This window comes from Suricata suricatta, chromosome 9 (genome assembly GCF_006229205.1).
Source record: "Suricata suricatta isolate VVHF042 chromosome 9, meerkat_22Aug2017_6uvM2_HiC, whole genome shotgun sequence".
NCBI classification, from domain to species: domain Eukaryota; kingdom Metazoa; phylum Chordata; class Mammalia; order Carnivora; family Herpestidae; genus Suricata; species Suricata suricatta.
This window is the reverse complement of record NC_043708.1, coordinates 62,611,112-62,628,318: the sequence shown is the minus strand read 5'-3', so window position 1 is coordinate 62,628,318 and position 17,207 is coordinate 62,611,112. Positions and strand designations below refer to the sequence as shown.

At 35.7% G+C, this 17,207-nt stretch overlaps 1 protein-coding gene across 1 annotated transcript in view; it reads left to right on the top strand.

Moving 5' to 3' along the window:
- The window catches only part of NUBPL (nucleotide binding protein like), a 206,600-nt gene extending 193,957 nt beyond the window's left edge, over positions 1 to 12,643 (top strand). The window contains exons 9-11 of the mRNA XM_029951167.1: positions 876 to 996; positions 4,281 to 4,363; positions 10,840 to 12,643. Coding sequence (XP_029807027.1) covers positions 876 to 996; positions 4,281 to 4,363; positions 10,840 to 10,902 — 267 coding nt within the window. The 3' untranslated portion in view covers positions 10,903 to 12,643. The remainder of the gene's footprint in view (positions 1 to 875; positions 997 to 4,280; positions 4,364 to 10,839) is intronic.
- Positions 12,644 to 17,207: the final 4,564 nt, after the last annotated feature.

Here is a 17,207-nt window from a genome sequence, read left to right as displayed (position 1 = left end):
CTTAAAATTTTTATTTCAAATGATAACATTCTGATAGGAGCTAAGTTTTAATTTTTTGCTAGATGTGTCCTTTTTCTCAGTTATGGAATGAGAATGATAAAAGACCCATCTCATAAAGTTTTTGAGATGAGTAAATAAGGTAGTGTAAAGCACCTACCCCAGTGCTTGGTATATAATAAATACTCGCATTTGTTAGATATTATTTACTATGAGGCTTTGTTCACAATAGCCTCTTATTTATTTTCCTGTTTCTTTCTGCTTATCTTTTCTGTATTACTATCAGGGCTAAATTTCTAAAACACAAGTCTTATTGTATAACATTACGTCTTGACCATCTTTCCAACTTGAAAAAACTTTTTTGGTTTTCTGTAGTCTCAAGAAGAAAGTCTCAAGTACATGAATGGCATCTAGCACATTACCATCTGACCTTCACCTCCCTTTATCAGCCAGCTTCTGCCTTTGCCTCCCATTAGCTTACAGCCCAAACAGGCCATGTGCAGCTACATTTCCCTGTTTGGCTTGTGTTCTTCTTTATGCTTAGAATTCCTGCTCTAGGCCTCAAATCTGCTTCTCACTCTTAACCTAAGAAACAATTCTGAGCAATGTGGGCAGCTCAGAGAAACCTCTTATTCTTCCCAGACAGAGTTTGTTGATCCCTGTTATTTTTATCTCTTTAGCATTTACCACATTATTAAAGTTAATTACACGTGTTTTGCTCTCCCACTAGCTTGTGAGTTCCCTTTGGAGGAGACACAATAACTTATTCATCATTATATCACTAGAACCCAGTGGACACTCAGTAAAAAACTTGTTAAAATAATGGATTGAGATTTGGTTTAACTTTGTTTTGATTTCAATGGTTTTTGTTATTCTAGGTTCTGGGCCTTGTCCAAAATATGAGTGTTTTCCAGTGTCCAAAATGTAAACATAGAACTCATATTTTTGGTGCTGATGGTGCCAGAAGACTAGCACGGACCCTTGGTCTTGATGTTCTAGGTAAGAGCATAGGATATTCTTCTGCAGAGGAAATGGCAGAAGGGAAGATGAGGGTAAGATGGTGATGAAGAGTGTCTCAGAAAATGATGAGTTGTCTTCAGTTTTGTGTTTTAAATTAAGTATAGGGGGTCCTATGTGTTTGTTAACCTTTCTTTGGCCTTTTATAATACTTTATTAGTGGAAGGCTTTTTGAAGAGGTTTGTTCTGCCAATTATCACTTTTGCCATAGGTAAAACTGCCTATAACTCTAATTTGAGAAGAGTTTTATGGTCTGAGTATTGTTATTTGAAGTCCTTATTTTAAATAGTGGTCATCCATTTGTTTGCTGAGGTGAGAACACATCTCTCAGTATAAACAGATAGGTATATGGAAATAACCTGACCAGTGTGTTGTTGCAACCTTTAGATGTGTCAGTTCTTGGTGCATATGAAAAAATGTCTTTCTCATAAGTTCTGAATTTATCAGTCCTTTTGCTCCAGCAAGATAATATTTTCTGCTTTCTGTAATCTTTTTATATGTGTTTGCCATATCTGTGAAATATTGTATATACTGTTCACATTACTGAATTAAAAGATTAATTAGTTTTATGAGAAGTAAAATGATGTGTTAAGTGAGCAAAACACAGATTTTAGGTAAAACATGATTTTCAAAAAATCTACAAGCAACTCAGTGGACATTTTAGAAAACATGTGTTGATAATTTTCCTTATGAATGAGTTTCTGTTCTGGGCAACGGCAGATGTTAGATGCTGAATAAGGGAGGAATAGAGTGAATTATTAGTTTTAGGAAGTTAACAACTAAGATCCCTTAGAGATCAAGGAATTTCAAAACAGTCTTTATTATAATTAAACTTCTAAAAGTTGATGTTAAATATGTTATTGTTATTATGCATTTGTACTATTGCAGCCACCACAATACCAGGTGAATACTAATGTTATATTTTGATAGATTGCTGTAATTATAGCCACTAATTATATTCTGCAACTGGTTTTTATTTAACTAACCTAGAAAGTTCAATTTCCCAAATCTGCATAACAACAGATTGATATACACTTATGTAATAAAGTAAATATGTGGCATTATTGAATTATGCTGACAGAATAATTCCCTGATTTATACATGGGTGATATGATATATGATACTGTAAATCATTTATTTAGAGTTTGAAATATATCTCTTAGGGAAACAATCACACTATGTTACATTTAAGCCAATAGCTCACAAATATATAGTTATCCTGAGAATGTGTCAGAAATACTGATTACTGATCACACAAAATGGATAGTCTTTATAGATTGCTGTATCTAACAGTGTTGGGAAAAATAGTTGGGAGTTCCAACTCAGGGCACCTCTCTTCCTTTCAAGGCAGTCATGGGGCCCAGGGAGACCTGCCATGATCAGGAGCAGGGGCTTCAGTAACAGAGAGGTTGTAGTCAGGAAGGAGGACGTCTCCCAGCTATGGCCTCCTGGCCGGTTGAACTCCCCAGGAACCCTTGTATGTCCTTTATTGACTCCCTGGCTCCCTCTTAATTTATGCTCATCCACTGGTCAGCATTAAATAACTATTTGGTAAAGTGACTCTCCGAGCTTCCTCTTCCAGTTATGTCTCCGAAATTCCCCCTTGCTTCCTTCAGACCTAGCCCCTGAAAGATGCGTTTCAAGGCCAGACTGCATTTCACCCATTCTCCATATCATTACTCCTATTCTCCTTCTCTGTGATGCAACTGTCAGCCCGTTACCACGCTGACCATGGTGTGCCACCGATTTTCTAAAAACGGTTTTCTTCCTCCTTGATCAACTCTTGTGTGCTTATAGATAGAATGGAGTCCCTGAAAGTCAGAAACTGTATTGATAGGTGCCTATATAAAGAAGATTTAGCCTTTTTTTTTTCTTCCCTTAATACAGTAGAAATGAAAACATTCAGGATTCTTTACTATCATGGCATAAATCAAGAGAAAAAACTTTATGGGTTTCTAGGAATTTTCTGTAACATATTTTCCCCTACCCTTATGACAGTTTCTTATAGTCTTAAGTTGATCTATAGAACAGACATCAAATTTAAATGACTACTGAAATATTCATGTATTCTGTCATTTGGCTATCAAACATTTAGGAAAGATTTAAAGTTGACTAAGATGCCAAAATTTGCTGACAAAGAAGATCATGAAATACCTTTTCCTCTATGTACTTCATAGTATAAATTATAATAGGTTTGTAATTTTGTAACCTATACTTCTTCTGCTTTATTTACATAGCCTGGCTTGGAGCTGAATGCCTTCTTTGTATAAACATGCTCACATACACAGAGGTTTCAGTAACCTTTGCTGGATTTGGAGTTGTTCTAAGAATGCTCAGTACCATGATGAGTTAGCTTTTCTACTTAAAACTCCATTTACAACATTTTAAGTCTAAGCCTTTTGAAAAGCTTCATTTGTGAAGGTGTTGTAGAGTCAACTGGACTATGGATCAGAGCATTTCCCCCTAAATTCTCCCACCTAATAGTAACATATCCCTGGGAGAGACACACAATCTTTCTGGCAAGTCTGTATAGTAGTGGTCTTATAGACTTCCTGAAATCTCATCACGTTCACAAGTAATATATAATGCTATATATATTAATGCATAATAAAAGAAAAGTAGAGTGATCTGGTAACAAGGCAGGTAGTAGAGATAACAGATCTGGCTTACTTGTCAGCAGTTGTCTTAGATTACTCATCTGCCAACATCAGGAAGATTATTTTGTTATTTTTTTGTATGTTGTATCACCATCTTTTCCTCTTCATTTTCCTCTTATTTAGTACTATATATCAGATATTACAAGGAATAATTATTTAGTACAGTCTATATCATATCACAAGGGGAAATAATTTTACAAACATTTTCTAAGCCACTTCTTAGGGCACACCTGTTTCATTTTTTTAAATATAATTTATTGTCAAATTGGCTTCTTCTAAACCATTTTTTGCTGGAAGACCTGCAGCAAAGAATACATTAGAGGCCTTATCCCTTGGTTGACTACCACATAGCTTTCATATGTATGTATATATACACGCACACACATACACAAATGTCTGAACTACCCTCAAATGGAATATGTTGCCCCTAATTTTCATTTGAAACTTCCTGCTTTAGAGATTTAGCAATTTGAGGATAGTCATAATTCAAGTTGACCTGAATGAATTTAGTTTAAATTTTGGTTTCTGTTTTTCTGAAGTTCACATAGTGAAATTCCAAATGCCTATATAAACTTATAGTGCTAATGGATGTCTGGTTGACTTTTTTAGGAGACATTCCCTTGCATCTTAATATAAGGGAAACTTCAGATACAGGCCAGCCGATTGTGTTTTCACAGCCTGAAAGTGATGAGGTAAGTGATGTTCTTAAATATGTATTTTAGTATTTTTTTACAGGATATATACTTTTTGTTATTTAGGAAGAAAGTTGGGAAGATCAAGTTTATCTATTTGTAGTCCGCATATTAAAGATTAGTTAACTTAATTCAAAGCATCTTTAAATAACTATATTATATGTTAGGCATACCAGTGCTGGCTCTAAATTATTAGCTGAACAAATTTATTTACAAAGCTATCACCTGGGGTGCCTGATGGCTCAGTTGGTTAAGCATGTGACTATGGCTCAGGTTATGATCTCACGATTCCTGAATTTGAATCCTGCATCAGGCTCTCTGCTGTCACTGGAGAGCCTGCTTGGAATTCTCTGTCCAGCCCTGCTCTCTACCTCTCTCTCTCAAAAATAAATTAAAAATTTTAAAAATTTTTTAATAAAAAAAAGAACGATTACCCAACTAGTTTTCTCATGAAGAACACTAACAATAAGTGTTTATAAAATTCTTATCCTGCTGCCTAGCAGTATCTAACTGCCCAAGGTTACTATATTTGTATTAAGTTGTATATGTTCAGCTCATTGTTTGGAGAACGGAACATAATGTGAGAAAATACTGGGTTGGATATAGGGAGATTGTTATAATGCATTAGAGATGGGATTTTCATTGCATTTATTTTTAATAAATGTAGTTGAAGAGATGAGATGGAAAACTAGTTGTATTTCATTAGACAGCATCATTGGGGATACAGTTAATAGATTTTCAGGATTGCTGAAGTGTTACAACTTTAAGAATAAAATGTTTTATTTTACTCTCTTTTTTAGGTAGGAATACAATCAATCATATATATATATAATTTTTTTTCTGTCCTAAATAGCACTTACTGTGTAAGCTGGAAGCTGAGCCATCACCTAGTGCATCAGTTTTCATGTAGTTTTTGTGTTTTTTGTGGTCCTTTGCTGAAAAGCCTCAGTCAGTCTTCTAATAGCTATTCTTTTTTGTTTTCCCCTTAGCTAATGGGTATAGCTTTATAATACTGTTATTTTGACTATCCATAACTACTACTCCTTTCATTCCTAGCTTTCTCTAATCTTACGTGAACTAGAAAATAAAAGAGCCGAGCTTGGTTAGAAGTGTGAATGAAGTAGGAATTGTAAATAAATCGACAGCCAGGATTCTTGGATATGTAAAGCACATTGAGTTTGAGTTTTCTTTCAGGGTCCCAAGGTCCTTTCCGTTTCTTAAGAGTCAATAGCTATGGTATAGATGATTGAGTTGCTGGGGATATGATCTCTGAGGAACTAGATTTTAGTATATAGCACTAATAATTGTTTTTTTCTTTTTCTGCCTTTTAGGTAGTAAACGTTAAATTTCCTTTTCAATCTTTTCTTAGGAATCTTTCAGATAAACAACCATAACTCTTTATTACTCCCATAATTAAAGTCTGCCAACTCTGGTATCATAGATGTACTTTATGCAGAATGTAAGTTGTATGAAAATCAAGTTTGTTTTAATTACACACTTTTAAATGTCTCCCAAGAACAGGCTAAAGACATTCTATGGTGATTTCTTATGACTAAGAATAGTTACTTACTAGATTATATCAATTATGAGTTTAGATTTAAAACAAATTTTTAATGTTTATTTTTGAGAGAGAAAGAGCGAGCATGAACTATCGGTGGGGGGCAGAGAGAGACAGCAACACAGAGTCCAAAGCAGCTCCAGGCTCTGAGCTGTCGGCACAGAGCCCGATGTGGGGCTCCAACTCATGAACCATGAGATGATGACCTGAACTGAAGTCATGTCATAACTGACTACGCCACCCAGGCATGCCACTTGTTTAGATTTTTTAATATTTTCTCAACCTATCCATTATTGCTTTTTTCTTTGAGATTTCTCAAGAGCAAGGAATGTTTCAAGCAAGTTAAAAGAATGTAATACCAGAGGAAACATGCAGCAGTCATCAAAAGATAATATGATTAAAACTCTAAACAGCAGTGTTTATGTAGTTTTTTTGGAGTTGCTGTTTTTCTTAAATCTCATTTACATTGCATAAACATTAGATCTGTTATTTTACTGTTACTGACTGACGTTTATGAGAATGAGAACAGCCTAAGCCTTTGTGGTTTGTACTAGATTTGATTTGGTGAGGTCTTGGCAAAAGCAGTGAGAATTTCATGTACCAAGTTGTCAACCTTAAGTATTGAAGATTCCTGAGCAGTTTTAACATTTAGACATGGCCATGAAAAGGAAAAAAAAATAGTGCCTTGTATGTATTCTGTTTCCATGGAAATTACTACATTCATTGTTATTAATCATCCTCCTAATAATAGCAGTTACAGTATACCAGACATCGTCAGACATTTTGCTTACATAATTTCTATGCTCACAACTTAATGCAATATATAAATAGTCCCCATTTTGCAGATGAGGAAACTGAGGTTCAAGGAATTTAAATAATTTTCCCAAGGTAACAGAACTAATAAATGATAAAATGTGATTAACAAACAAGCCTTTTCCTTGCAACTCAATAGTTCCATTATATCATATACCTTCTGGGTCCTATACTAATAGCTATGATTTCTTTAATTTGTTTTAAGAGATGACAGTACTTAGGTGCATTAAGTACATTATCTTATTTGGTACTTCACTCTCCCGGTAACATTTAACTTTCAGAGGAGAACAATACTAAAGCGACACTGATTAATTTAAAATATGATTTGTGCTGATTTTAAGGCATGATCAGAAAAGGGGAGGAGTTACAGTACCAGTTAAAAGTACCAACAAACTTCTACCTCTTCAGTCATTGGGCAAAATTTTCTGAACATGTGCACTGAGGAAAGGGGAATAGTTGACTCTCCAAATATAAGTAGCGTGAAATAGCCAGAGAAAGCCATAGAGGATGGGAGAGGAAATGGATGCTTAGGACTCAGAACTCTTAAGTTCCATAGCATTGCCCTTGTTTGTGTGATTATATTGTTAATTCAACTCTGTCTACTTTTTGCCTCTCCTTGAGTCCAGGAAACAAGTAATGGACCCATAAATGACTGATAATTTTGTGCTTTCATCCTTTTTATCAAGTAAAAACCTTAATGTTGACATACAGAAAGGTGTGCCATAAGGTATTCCTGAAAAGACTTTCCAAGTAGAAACTTTATTATCTTATAATTTCTAATTTATTCTAACCTTATAATCTTAATATGATGTGTACAATAAATTAGAATTTCAAATCCTTAAAAACAGAAACAAAGGAAAGAAGTTCTCCATAAAACTTCTTGCACTTTGACTGCCATCTGTTTCCTTTAACTTATTTATGATAGAGCAGACAAACAGGATCCAGCCATGTTATCTGTGTTTGTAGATGGCCCAAGAAATACAATCTCAAATTGAAGAGAGGGCTATTTTATGTATAATTGAGATGATAAAGAAAGAGTATTAATAGTGTGAGAAATCAAAATCACATTTTTTAATATATATGATAGGTGTATAGTGCCTTGTTGCTGGTTATGGACTAAACACAAGGGAGGGATTTAGTTTACTTGTTCCTCAGCCAGAAGTACCCACCAGTATGAGCTCTTCAATTAGCCTGTAAATTACTTGAGGACATAATAGTCATAATTGTAGCCACTAACATTTATTTCGTTCTTTTGTGCCAGCACTTCACATACTTTATTCTTACTTAATATTCCCCAAACCCTTTGAGGTAGATGCTGTTGTTATAGACATTTTGGAGATGTGGAAACTGAGCCTAAGAAAGGTTAAGTAATGTGCCCAAGGCCTCACAGCTAATAAGTGATGGAGCTAAGATTTTAACTCAGGCCTGTCTAACTTCAGAGCCCCAACTCTTCACTAGTGAGCTATTCTGCCTTCCTTTTGTATCATTACATCCCACAGATTTCCCAAAACAGTGACTTGCACATGATAAGAACGAAAAAGTATTTGTTGAAATGATACTGCATTGGCTGAAAAAATTCAGTCTCAACAGTTTTGTAGAAATGAAAACTGTTCAACTAAGCATTTTTAGAAATTTCTCAGCAAATGACAATCTAACCGTTACTTTGAGTGTGATATATAAAGTTTAAGCTTGGAGATACTCCATTAAAAAGCAAAGGTTAAATCTAGCAAATTTGATTATTCTGGAATCATTCAGTGTTTTGTATAGTCTGATAGGTTTATGTCTCTAATTTAACATAAGTAAGAATATAAAGATGATAGAATGTTGGCTTTCTCTCAGTTTGCCATAGTGACCTTTAAATTGTCATCACAGAAATATTATGCCTAAATATTCAGAAAACCTACTACGAGATACAAGGTATTTACATAAATGCATGGGTGAAAATCAGCATACTAAATTTAAGAAAAATATTTCTTTACAAAGTACATGTCATTTCCATTTTTAAACAAAACTTGTTTCTCTTAACTATAACAGAAACCATGTTTAGATAAAGCATTATGACTAAAATTAGTTGTACTTTGGATTTACTGTTTAATATGTAATGTGGTAGAAGGATCTAAGCTTTGGAATTAGGTGGACCTAGGTTTGATTCTTTCCAGCGTAGTGACTCTGTGACAGTTTCTTTATCCATGTTGAGTTGGCAATGCTTATTTTATATAAGTGTGATTACTTAGGAAAAGTACTTGGGGTATTTAAGGCTTTATTCATATTTTGAGAACTGTTCTTTATTTTAATATCTTTTTGAGAGAGAGAGAAAGAGAGAGAGAGAGAGAGAGGGAGGGAGGGAGGGAAGGGCTGAGAGAGAGAGCAACAGAGGATCCGAAGCAGGGTCTGTGCTGATAGCAAAGAGCCTGATGTGGTGCTCAAACTCAGGAACTGTGAGATCATGACCTGAACCGAAGTCATACGCCTAACCGACTATTCCACCCAGGTGCCCCTCTTTTTTTTTTTTTTAATTTAATGTTTATTTATTTTTGAGAGAGAGAGCAGGGAAGGGCAGAGAGAGAGGGGGAGACAGAGGATCCAAAGTAGGCCCTGTGCTGAGAGCAGAGAGCCCGATGCGGGGCTCGAACTCATGAACTTTGAAATCATGACCTGAGTTGAAGTTGTATGGTTAACTGACTCAGTCACTCAGGAGTCTCAAGGACGATTATATTTTTTTAAATGGACTCTTAAGTGATATTTTGATACTTTTCTGGTAAAATAAAGCATAAGTCAGCTGTTAGGGCTCAAGCATAGTTTTTAAAAATGAAAATGTGTCAAACACACTTAAAACACTTCTATACATCAGGGTAAACAGACCTCAAACAGTTCTTTTACCATTCAGAGTCAGAGAGTAGGTCAGGCTGGGTTCAAAGACCAGGTTATCTGGGATTAGCTATAATGCTTCAGGCAAGACTGTTCACCTTTCTGGGTCTAGGTTTCCTTATTTATAAAGTGGGGTTAGTGACAGAATTTATCCCTTAATGTAGCTGTGAGTAATGAAACATTACTTGGTAAATATTAAGTATTCAAGTAAGTTTTAGCTGTTACCAACCATAGTAATTGTAGTAGTAGTAGTAGTAGTAGTAGTAGTAGTAGTATATTCATAAATCTAAGTATATAAGCATATAAATTAATGGGTTTAGAAGACCTTACTATTGTGTCTTACAGCTACTTTTTGTAGATATGACAGGAGAAATAAATAATATTCGCATTGCAATTATTCAAAACTTAAAAGCATTTCTTAAGGTTTATTTTTGAGAGAGACAAAGCCCGCGCCTGGGAGGGGCAGAGACACACACAGAATCTGAAGCAGGCTTCAGGCTCTGAGCTGGCAGCACAGGGCTGGGCACAGGGATGGAACTTGGGAAAAGATCATGCCTTGATCCACCCAGATGCCTTAATCATTCAAAATTTTTCCAATGCAACTGTCATGACTATTGTTCTGACTGGACCTGGTAGGCACTGGGTAATTTTGTGACCCACAGTGCTTGGGCGTTACTCTTAGTATTTGGCTGCTCTGCGGATCCCAAAGATGAAGAGTGTAACAACTGATCCAGGAGTTCTTGCCTGGTACCCAAATTTCACCAGTGAAGGAGCCTATAGGTGCTCAGCGCTGGTATTGGATGCCATTCTCAGAGAGAATAGAAAATGCTCTATAGGGTGGTAATAAACAGTCCTCTTTGAAATGACTGACAGCTCTTATGCCAAAGAACTTTGGGCAGTATCTAACTCATGATATCAATTTGTCAGAAGAGGAAGATACAATTTTTCTACAACTGGACTTGGTTGCTAGTTTGCTAACATGGGAATTAGAATTTGAAAACATTAATTGCTGGTATTAAATTTTTTTTCAGAAAGTCACCTTCTAAGTAGTTACCTCCTAAAAACTCTCCCCTGTCCCGCTTGCAGTGTATATGACACCATCTTCTCACTGCTGAATTTCCTCAGCCCACTCAGCCTTTTTACTATCAAATTCATTAGGCACTATGGCCAACAGTTCAGGAGTCATTTGATGTCTGCTGGGGAGAAATATAGAACAAATGAGTCTGTTCTTTTCCAGGCCAAAGCTTACCTGAGGATTGCTGCAGAAGTAGTAAAAAGATTGCCCCCGCCTCTAGAGTGAAATCCCCAAGTGTTCTGGAAATTTGCCTGGTGTTCCGGAAATTTACCTGGTGCTTAACAATAAGAAGACCTTTGGAAATCAGCAAGTGGAGGTGAAACCTACAGGAATAATAGAATCATGGTTACTTTCTTTTATTTCCAAGGAAATAATGTCTTATTTTCAGATTTGATTTGCTAAGCAATGACTCACAAATAAAATTTTTATATATCAGTGTTAACTGCTACATTTAGGATTTTTTTTTTGAGTCTTGATGTGTACCAATTGCACAGAACTGTATTTTATTTTAATGAACTACCCCTGGGGGAATCATGAGTTCATATTATAAGCCCAACCTTCAATTCAGGAAAGAACTATGCTCTTTTTGTGGGACTACAGTTAGTCATTTAAAGGATTTACTAACTGTGTACTGATACAATGTGATGACTCTCCATCAGTCAGTTTAGTCTGAGTTTCAATCTTGTCTTGGACTATCGTGGACACATTCTTAACATAAATTAACCTCTGCTTCATCTGGACCAGGCTCTACCCTAGACTTACTGAATATTATCTGTAGGGGTGGGGCCTGGACATGTGTATTTTTAACAAGATCATAATGATTTTAATGATTCTGATTATGATGGCAATAGTTATAATAGGTAATATTTATCAAGTGTTTTCTTGTGTCCTTATAGTTAATCTTCCATTCGTATGAGTGGGGTACTGTTGTTACCTCCATTTTATATGAGAAAACTGAGATATGGGAGTCTTGAGTTTTGCTGAAGGTTTCTGTTCTAGCATGTGATGGAGCTAGAATTTGAACTTGGACAGTGGGATACTGGATCCTTCCTTTTTTTATACCACAGAGTTTATTTCAAAAGTGAAATATGGTATTCAGCATTTCCTCAAATTTATTTGACCATGAAGGCCATCTCCCTTCCCTTTTAGGAGCATTTCATGGAGTTAGTGTTTCAAATGATACACTTTGGAAAACATATATCTTAATCTAGCTGAGGCTCAGAGAGATTTGGGAAAGCTTTCCAAGGTCAGGAAGCAAAATAGTTACAAAGATACAATTACTGATAAGAATCTTCAGTTATAAAGAAGTGGTCTGTGACCTTTGGCAAATACCTTGGCATCTTTTGCTTTGTAGTTAAAGAGGTAGAAAATTAGGCAGAGAGTCACATGTTATAATCATATTTTAACACATTTATGTTCAGATAAAAAAACTGTACATGACTGTTTGATGGCAGTTTTATTTATAATCGCCAAAAACAACACAGAGCTTTTCAGTGGGCAGAAGGTTAAACAAAATGTGATATATCCAACCATGGAATACTACTCAGCAATGAAAAAGAATAAGCTATGGATACCTACAACAACTTAGATGAATTCCAGCCAATTACGCTAAATGAAAGAGCCACTACCAAAAGGATTTATACCATATGGCTCCATTTATGGAACATTCTTGAAATGACAAAATTATAGAAATGGAGAACAGATTGGTAGTTTCTAGAATTTAAAGGGAGACAGTTGCAGAGGACAGAACTGTGTGAGGCTATAAAAGGGCAACATAAGGAATCCTTGTGATGATGGAAATGTTCTATGTTCTGACTATGTCAATGCCAGTGTATTGGGAGATACTGTACTATAGTTCTCCAGCTGTAGTTACTATTGAAAGAAATTGGGTAAAAGGACACATTAGAATCTCTGTATGTGAGTATACAATTTTCTCAAAATAAAAATAAAAGGTTAATTAAATAAACACGTTTTGCTGTGTCATAACTGAAATGTCTTGGGCCAAATTATCCATGCTACTTAAAATCATGAATAAAAGTATTTGTGAACACACAGTAATCATCCTTCATCACTGTGAGAAGAAAAGAATGACTTTAAGTTGTAGGTGTTTATTTGTGTTTTTATTGACTTTTGAGAGAAGGTCAATATAAATAATTATCGAATACTTCTAAATACCAAAAAGCAGGTACCTGGACCAGGCTTAACTTTACCTAGAGGAAAAATGATTTAAATAAGCTCCAGAGGCACTTAAAGTTGTGTGCCAATTTAATACATCTTGTAGAGAAATGGAAAAGATCATTTGATTCATAAATACATGACTTAGAAAAGAGCTACATATATAATCACCTGCTCTCTTCTCCTTTACCCTTACTTACAAGTCTCTGCAGATATTTCCAGAGATGATGGTTGGAGTATGTAGCAGATTTATAAGTGGTAGAAGAGAAAGGAGCTGTAAGAGCAAGAATGAAGCTTGTCCTAAAATTTAGCCTATGGCAGCCTCTGCTAAGCTTCAAAGAGCTGACTTTAAAGATAGACTGTCCATATAACACCCAGTGCTCTTCCCCATATGGAAACCAATTTGACAATAAACTATTAAAAAAATACATGTGAATCAACTAAAAAAAAAGATAGACTGTCAAGCACAGCTAGTCTGCCTGTTGTTATGCATAACATTTATTCTGTATTCTTCACATTTCCATAGAATGTAGAGAATTTCCATTCCACTCTCCAGGAGGCAAGGCAGGCTGCCCCACTCACTCCATGCCAGGGAAGGAGGAGTGACACGTCTTATGGGTAAATTCCTGTCTGCATTTCTTTAATTTCAACCAAATCCTGAGCTTTCTGAGACAGGCTTCAGGGAAACCTATCCATTTCTGCCTTGGACTTGGGTGGGCAAGTCCATCTAATTTAGTGGTTGGGTATTTGGTAGCCTACTATGGTCACATATGCTCTAACCCAGCTTTTTGTCATTAGTATAGCTAATATATTTTTTTAATTTTTATCTGAATTCTGTGTCTCTCAGTTCCAAACGGGAAGAATTCCCACCACCATCACCACCATGCTCCAAAAAAATGTGCAAATTTTCTTGAATCCTAGAAAGTTAGAACCAAAGAGCATATTAGGGATCAGAAAGTTGCATCACACCATTTGAAACACCTCTAATAATAAAAATAAATAAATACATAAGTTCACCAATGACCAAAAGCTTTCTGGAGGGTATGTATACTACATATACAGTAAAGCATGGAAGACATAAATATATAGGCTAATTAATTATCTACAAAGTGGACACCCATGTCCACTGCCAACCAGATTAAGAAGTAAAACACCGTTAGCTTCATAGAAGCCTCAGTATTTTCTCTCACAATTACTATCCTCTCTGTCCCTTACAAAGTTAACCATCTACTGATACACCTAAGCTTGCACCCTTAAATATTATAGTTTTACCTGTTGTTGAAATTTATGTTAAATGGGATTATACAGTTTTTGCTCTATATTAATTACTTTTGCTGTGTATTGTTTCTGAGTTTCATGTCTGCTGTTGCATATAGCTGCTATTCATATTATTTACTGTAGAATATTACGTTTTTTAATATACACAACCCTCCCATTCCACTGTACATTGATATTTGGGTTGATTCCACTGTTTTATAAATTGTGCTGTTATGAGTATTTGCATACATATTTTCTTGGTGTTCTGTACTTAAATATCTGTTGTGTCATTTTTCGGAGTGGAATTATTGGTAGTTGTTTAGTGGTATCTCATGGTTTTAACTTGCATCTCCCTGATGACAAATGAGTACCTTTACATATATTTATTGGCTAATTATATTTCCTATTTTTTATACTGCCCAGTCAAATCTCTTACCTGTTTTTCTATTGTGTTATTAGAGTGTTTAATGAATCACTGTCAATTCTTTGTTGCAGATACCTTTCCCACTCTACGATTGGCCTTTCATTCTCTTAATGGTGTCTTTTGATTAACCAAATTATCTTAATTTTAACATATTCAAATTTATTATTTTCCTTTATGGTTATTGATTTTTGTGCAATGCCTCAAATAGAAGATATTACTCTATGTTCATTTCTAGAAGTTTTAATATTGTCTTCCTTTTACATTTGGTTCTATAATTCACTTGGAATTGATTTTGGTTATTAAGTGAGGTAGGTATTAGGTTTATTTTTTTTTTCCTTGTGGTTATCTAATTGCCCACGGGGGCTGTCTTTTTCCTTTGCAGTTCTGCAGTACTACCTACCTCTGTCATAAATTAATGTCTGTTTCTGTGGATCTATTTCTGGGATCTCTTTTCTGTCCCATTGGTTTGTTTGTCTGCCTTTACCCCAGTAACTCACTGTTTTGTTTATTATCACCTTGTTCTTCAAGAATGTTTTGACAAATTTTGATTTTGTTTTCATTTTCATCTAGATTTTAGGACTCGCATGTAAAGTTCACAGCAACAACAATTTGGAGAGTTTCAGTTTTGCTTAAAATGGAGAAGACTGGGGAAAGCATCATACCTGCCTTTAGAACAAGAAAGAACTGTATGATCTACAAAATCATAACTTTTCTTAGACTCACTAGAGATCCTAAGTTACAGTGCAACCAAGTAGTATGAGATGTATGAAAAGACAGACCTCTCCAAGGAGACATAGGATGCAAGCATACCTTTGGCAAAACACAGAAGAAAGAGATGTTAAGCTCCCTTCATATAGGTAAGAAAAAGCCAGTGAAAAACTTCAACAAATTTCTAAAATCTGAGTGTGGGATAACAGAACAATCTAGAACCCCCTAGAAGCTGTTCATTGAGGATAGTTTATATCCTAGGTTTTTCTATATGGACCTGACTGATTGCCTAAGAAGAATTGAGCATGGTGTGGGGGATTAGAGAAATCCTTCTTGAGTAGTACAGGCCTGGAGAAGGAGAGTAACTAATGCTTGGAGAAAAGCACAAAATCTTGCCTGATTCTCCTTCCCTGTGGAACAAACACATTTAAGTCAGTAGGGGAGGGTGGCAAACATGTCCTCAGACCCATTATGACTGCAGGAGAGGACATAGAAAACCCCTAGTCATGATGGAGAACAGGAAGCCATCCCCTCCCTAGCCATTAAAGACACCCTATCACTGAAGGAGGGATAGGATCACTGAGAAAGCCCACTCACCAAGACTTGGAGATGTAGCCCTTACCTCTGAGCTAAGATTAGATCAGGGCAACGGAGAATCCCCTGCCCCACACTAAGCTAAGAAGCTTTAAGTATCAAACATTAGCAGTGTCCACTGGTAGAGGAGGAGGAAAGAATGTGAATAGAGAGGTCAAAAACTAAGAGTAGAGCAATCCGTCTTTCAACTTCAGCACAAGGTAATACCAAAGGGATTTGAAGCCAGTGGTGTACTGAGGGTAACCATAACAACAATAAAACCTAAATAAGATGAACTGTTGACTAAATTAACTCAGATCTGTTCATCAAATTTCTAACAAAATTAGAGTCATGTGCATTTTCAGCCATAAATACTCTTTACCTCTTTTTATTATCCTACACATAATGTCAAGTATTAAGTATAAAAAATTTTAAGAAAACGGAACTAGAACAGAAATCCTCAAAATCTTTTTGAAGATTTTTGAAAATGTTTATTTATTTTTGAGACAGAGACAGAGCATGAGTAGGGCAAGTGGCACATAGAGAGGGAGATGCAGCATCCAAAGCAAGCTCCACGCTCTGAGCTGTCAGCACAGAGCCCAATGTGGGCTTGAACCCACAAACCATGAGATCATGACCTGAGCCAAAGTTGGATGCTTAACTGACTGAACTACCCAGGTGCCCCAATAATCCTAAAATCTTTATGGAACCTCAAAAGACCCTAAATAGCCAAAGCAGTGTTGAGAAAGAAAAACGAAGCTGGAGGTATCACATCTCCAGAGTTAAAGACATACTACAGAGCTATAGTAATCAAAACAGTTTGGTACTGGCACAAAAATAGACACATAGGCCAATGGAACAGGATAAAGAGCTCAGAAATAAAGCCATATTTACATGGTCAATTAATATATGATAAAGAAGGAAGAATATAAATTTCAAAAAGAAAGCTTTTTTCAGTCAACTGATCTTCGACAAAGCAGGAAAGAATATCCAGTGAAAAGAAGAGAGTCTCTTCAACAGTATGTTGGGAGCAAAACTGGACAGCAACATGCAGAAGAATGAAACTGGGCCACTTTCTTACACCATACACAAAAATAAAGTGGATGAAAGATCTAAATGTGAGACAGTAAACCATTAAAATCCTGGAAAAAAAAACCTAGGCAGCAACCTTTTTGACCTCAGCCATTACAACTTCTTACTAGACACAAGGGAAGCAAGGGAAACAAAAGCAAAAATGACTTATTGGAACTTCATCAAGATAGCTTCTGCACAGTGAAGGAAACAATCAGCAAAACTAAAAAGCAACCTACAGAAAGGGAGAAGATATTTGTAAATGACCTATCTGATAAAAAGTTATTATGCAAGGCCTGTAACGAACATCTCAAACTCAACA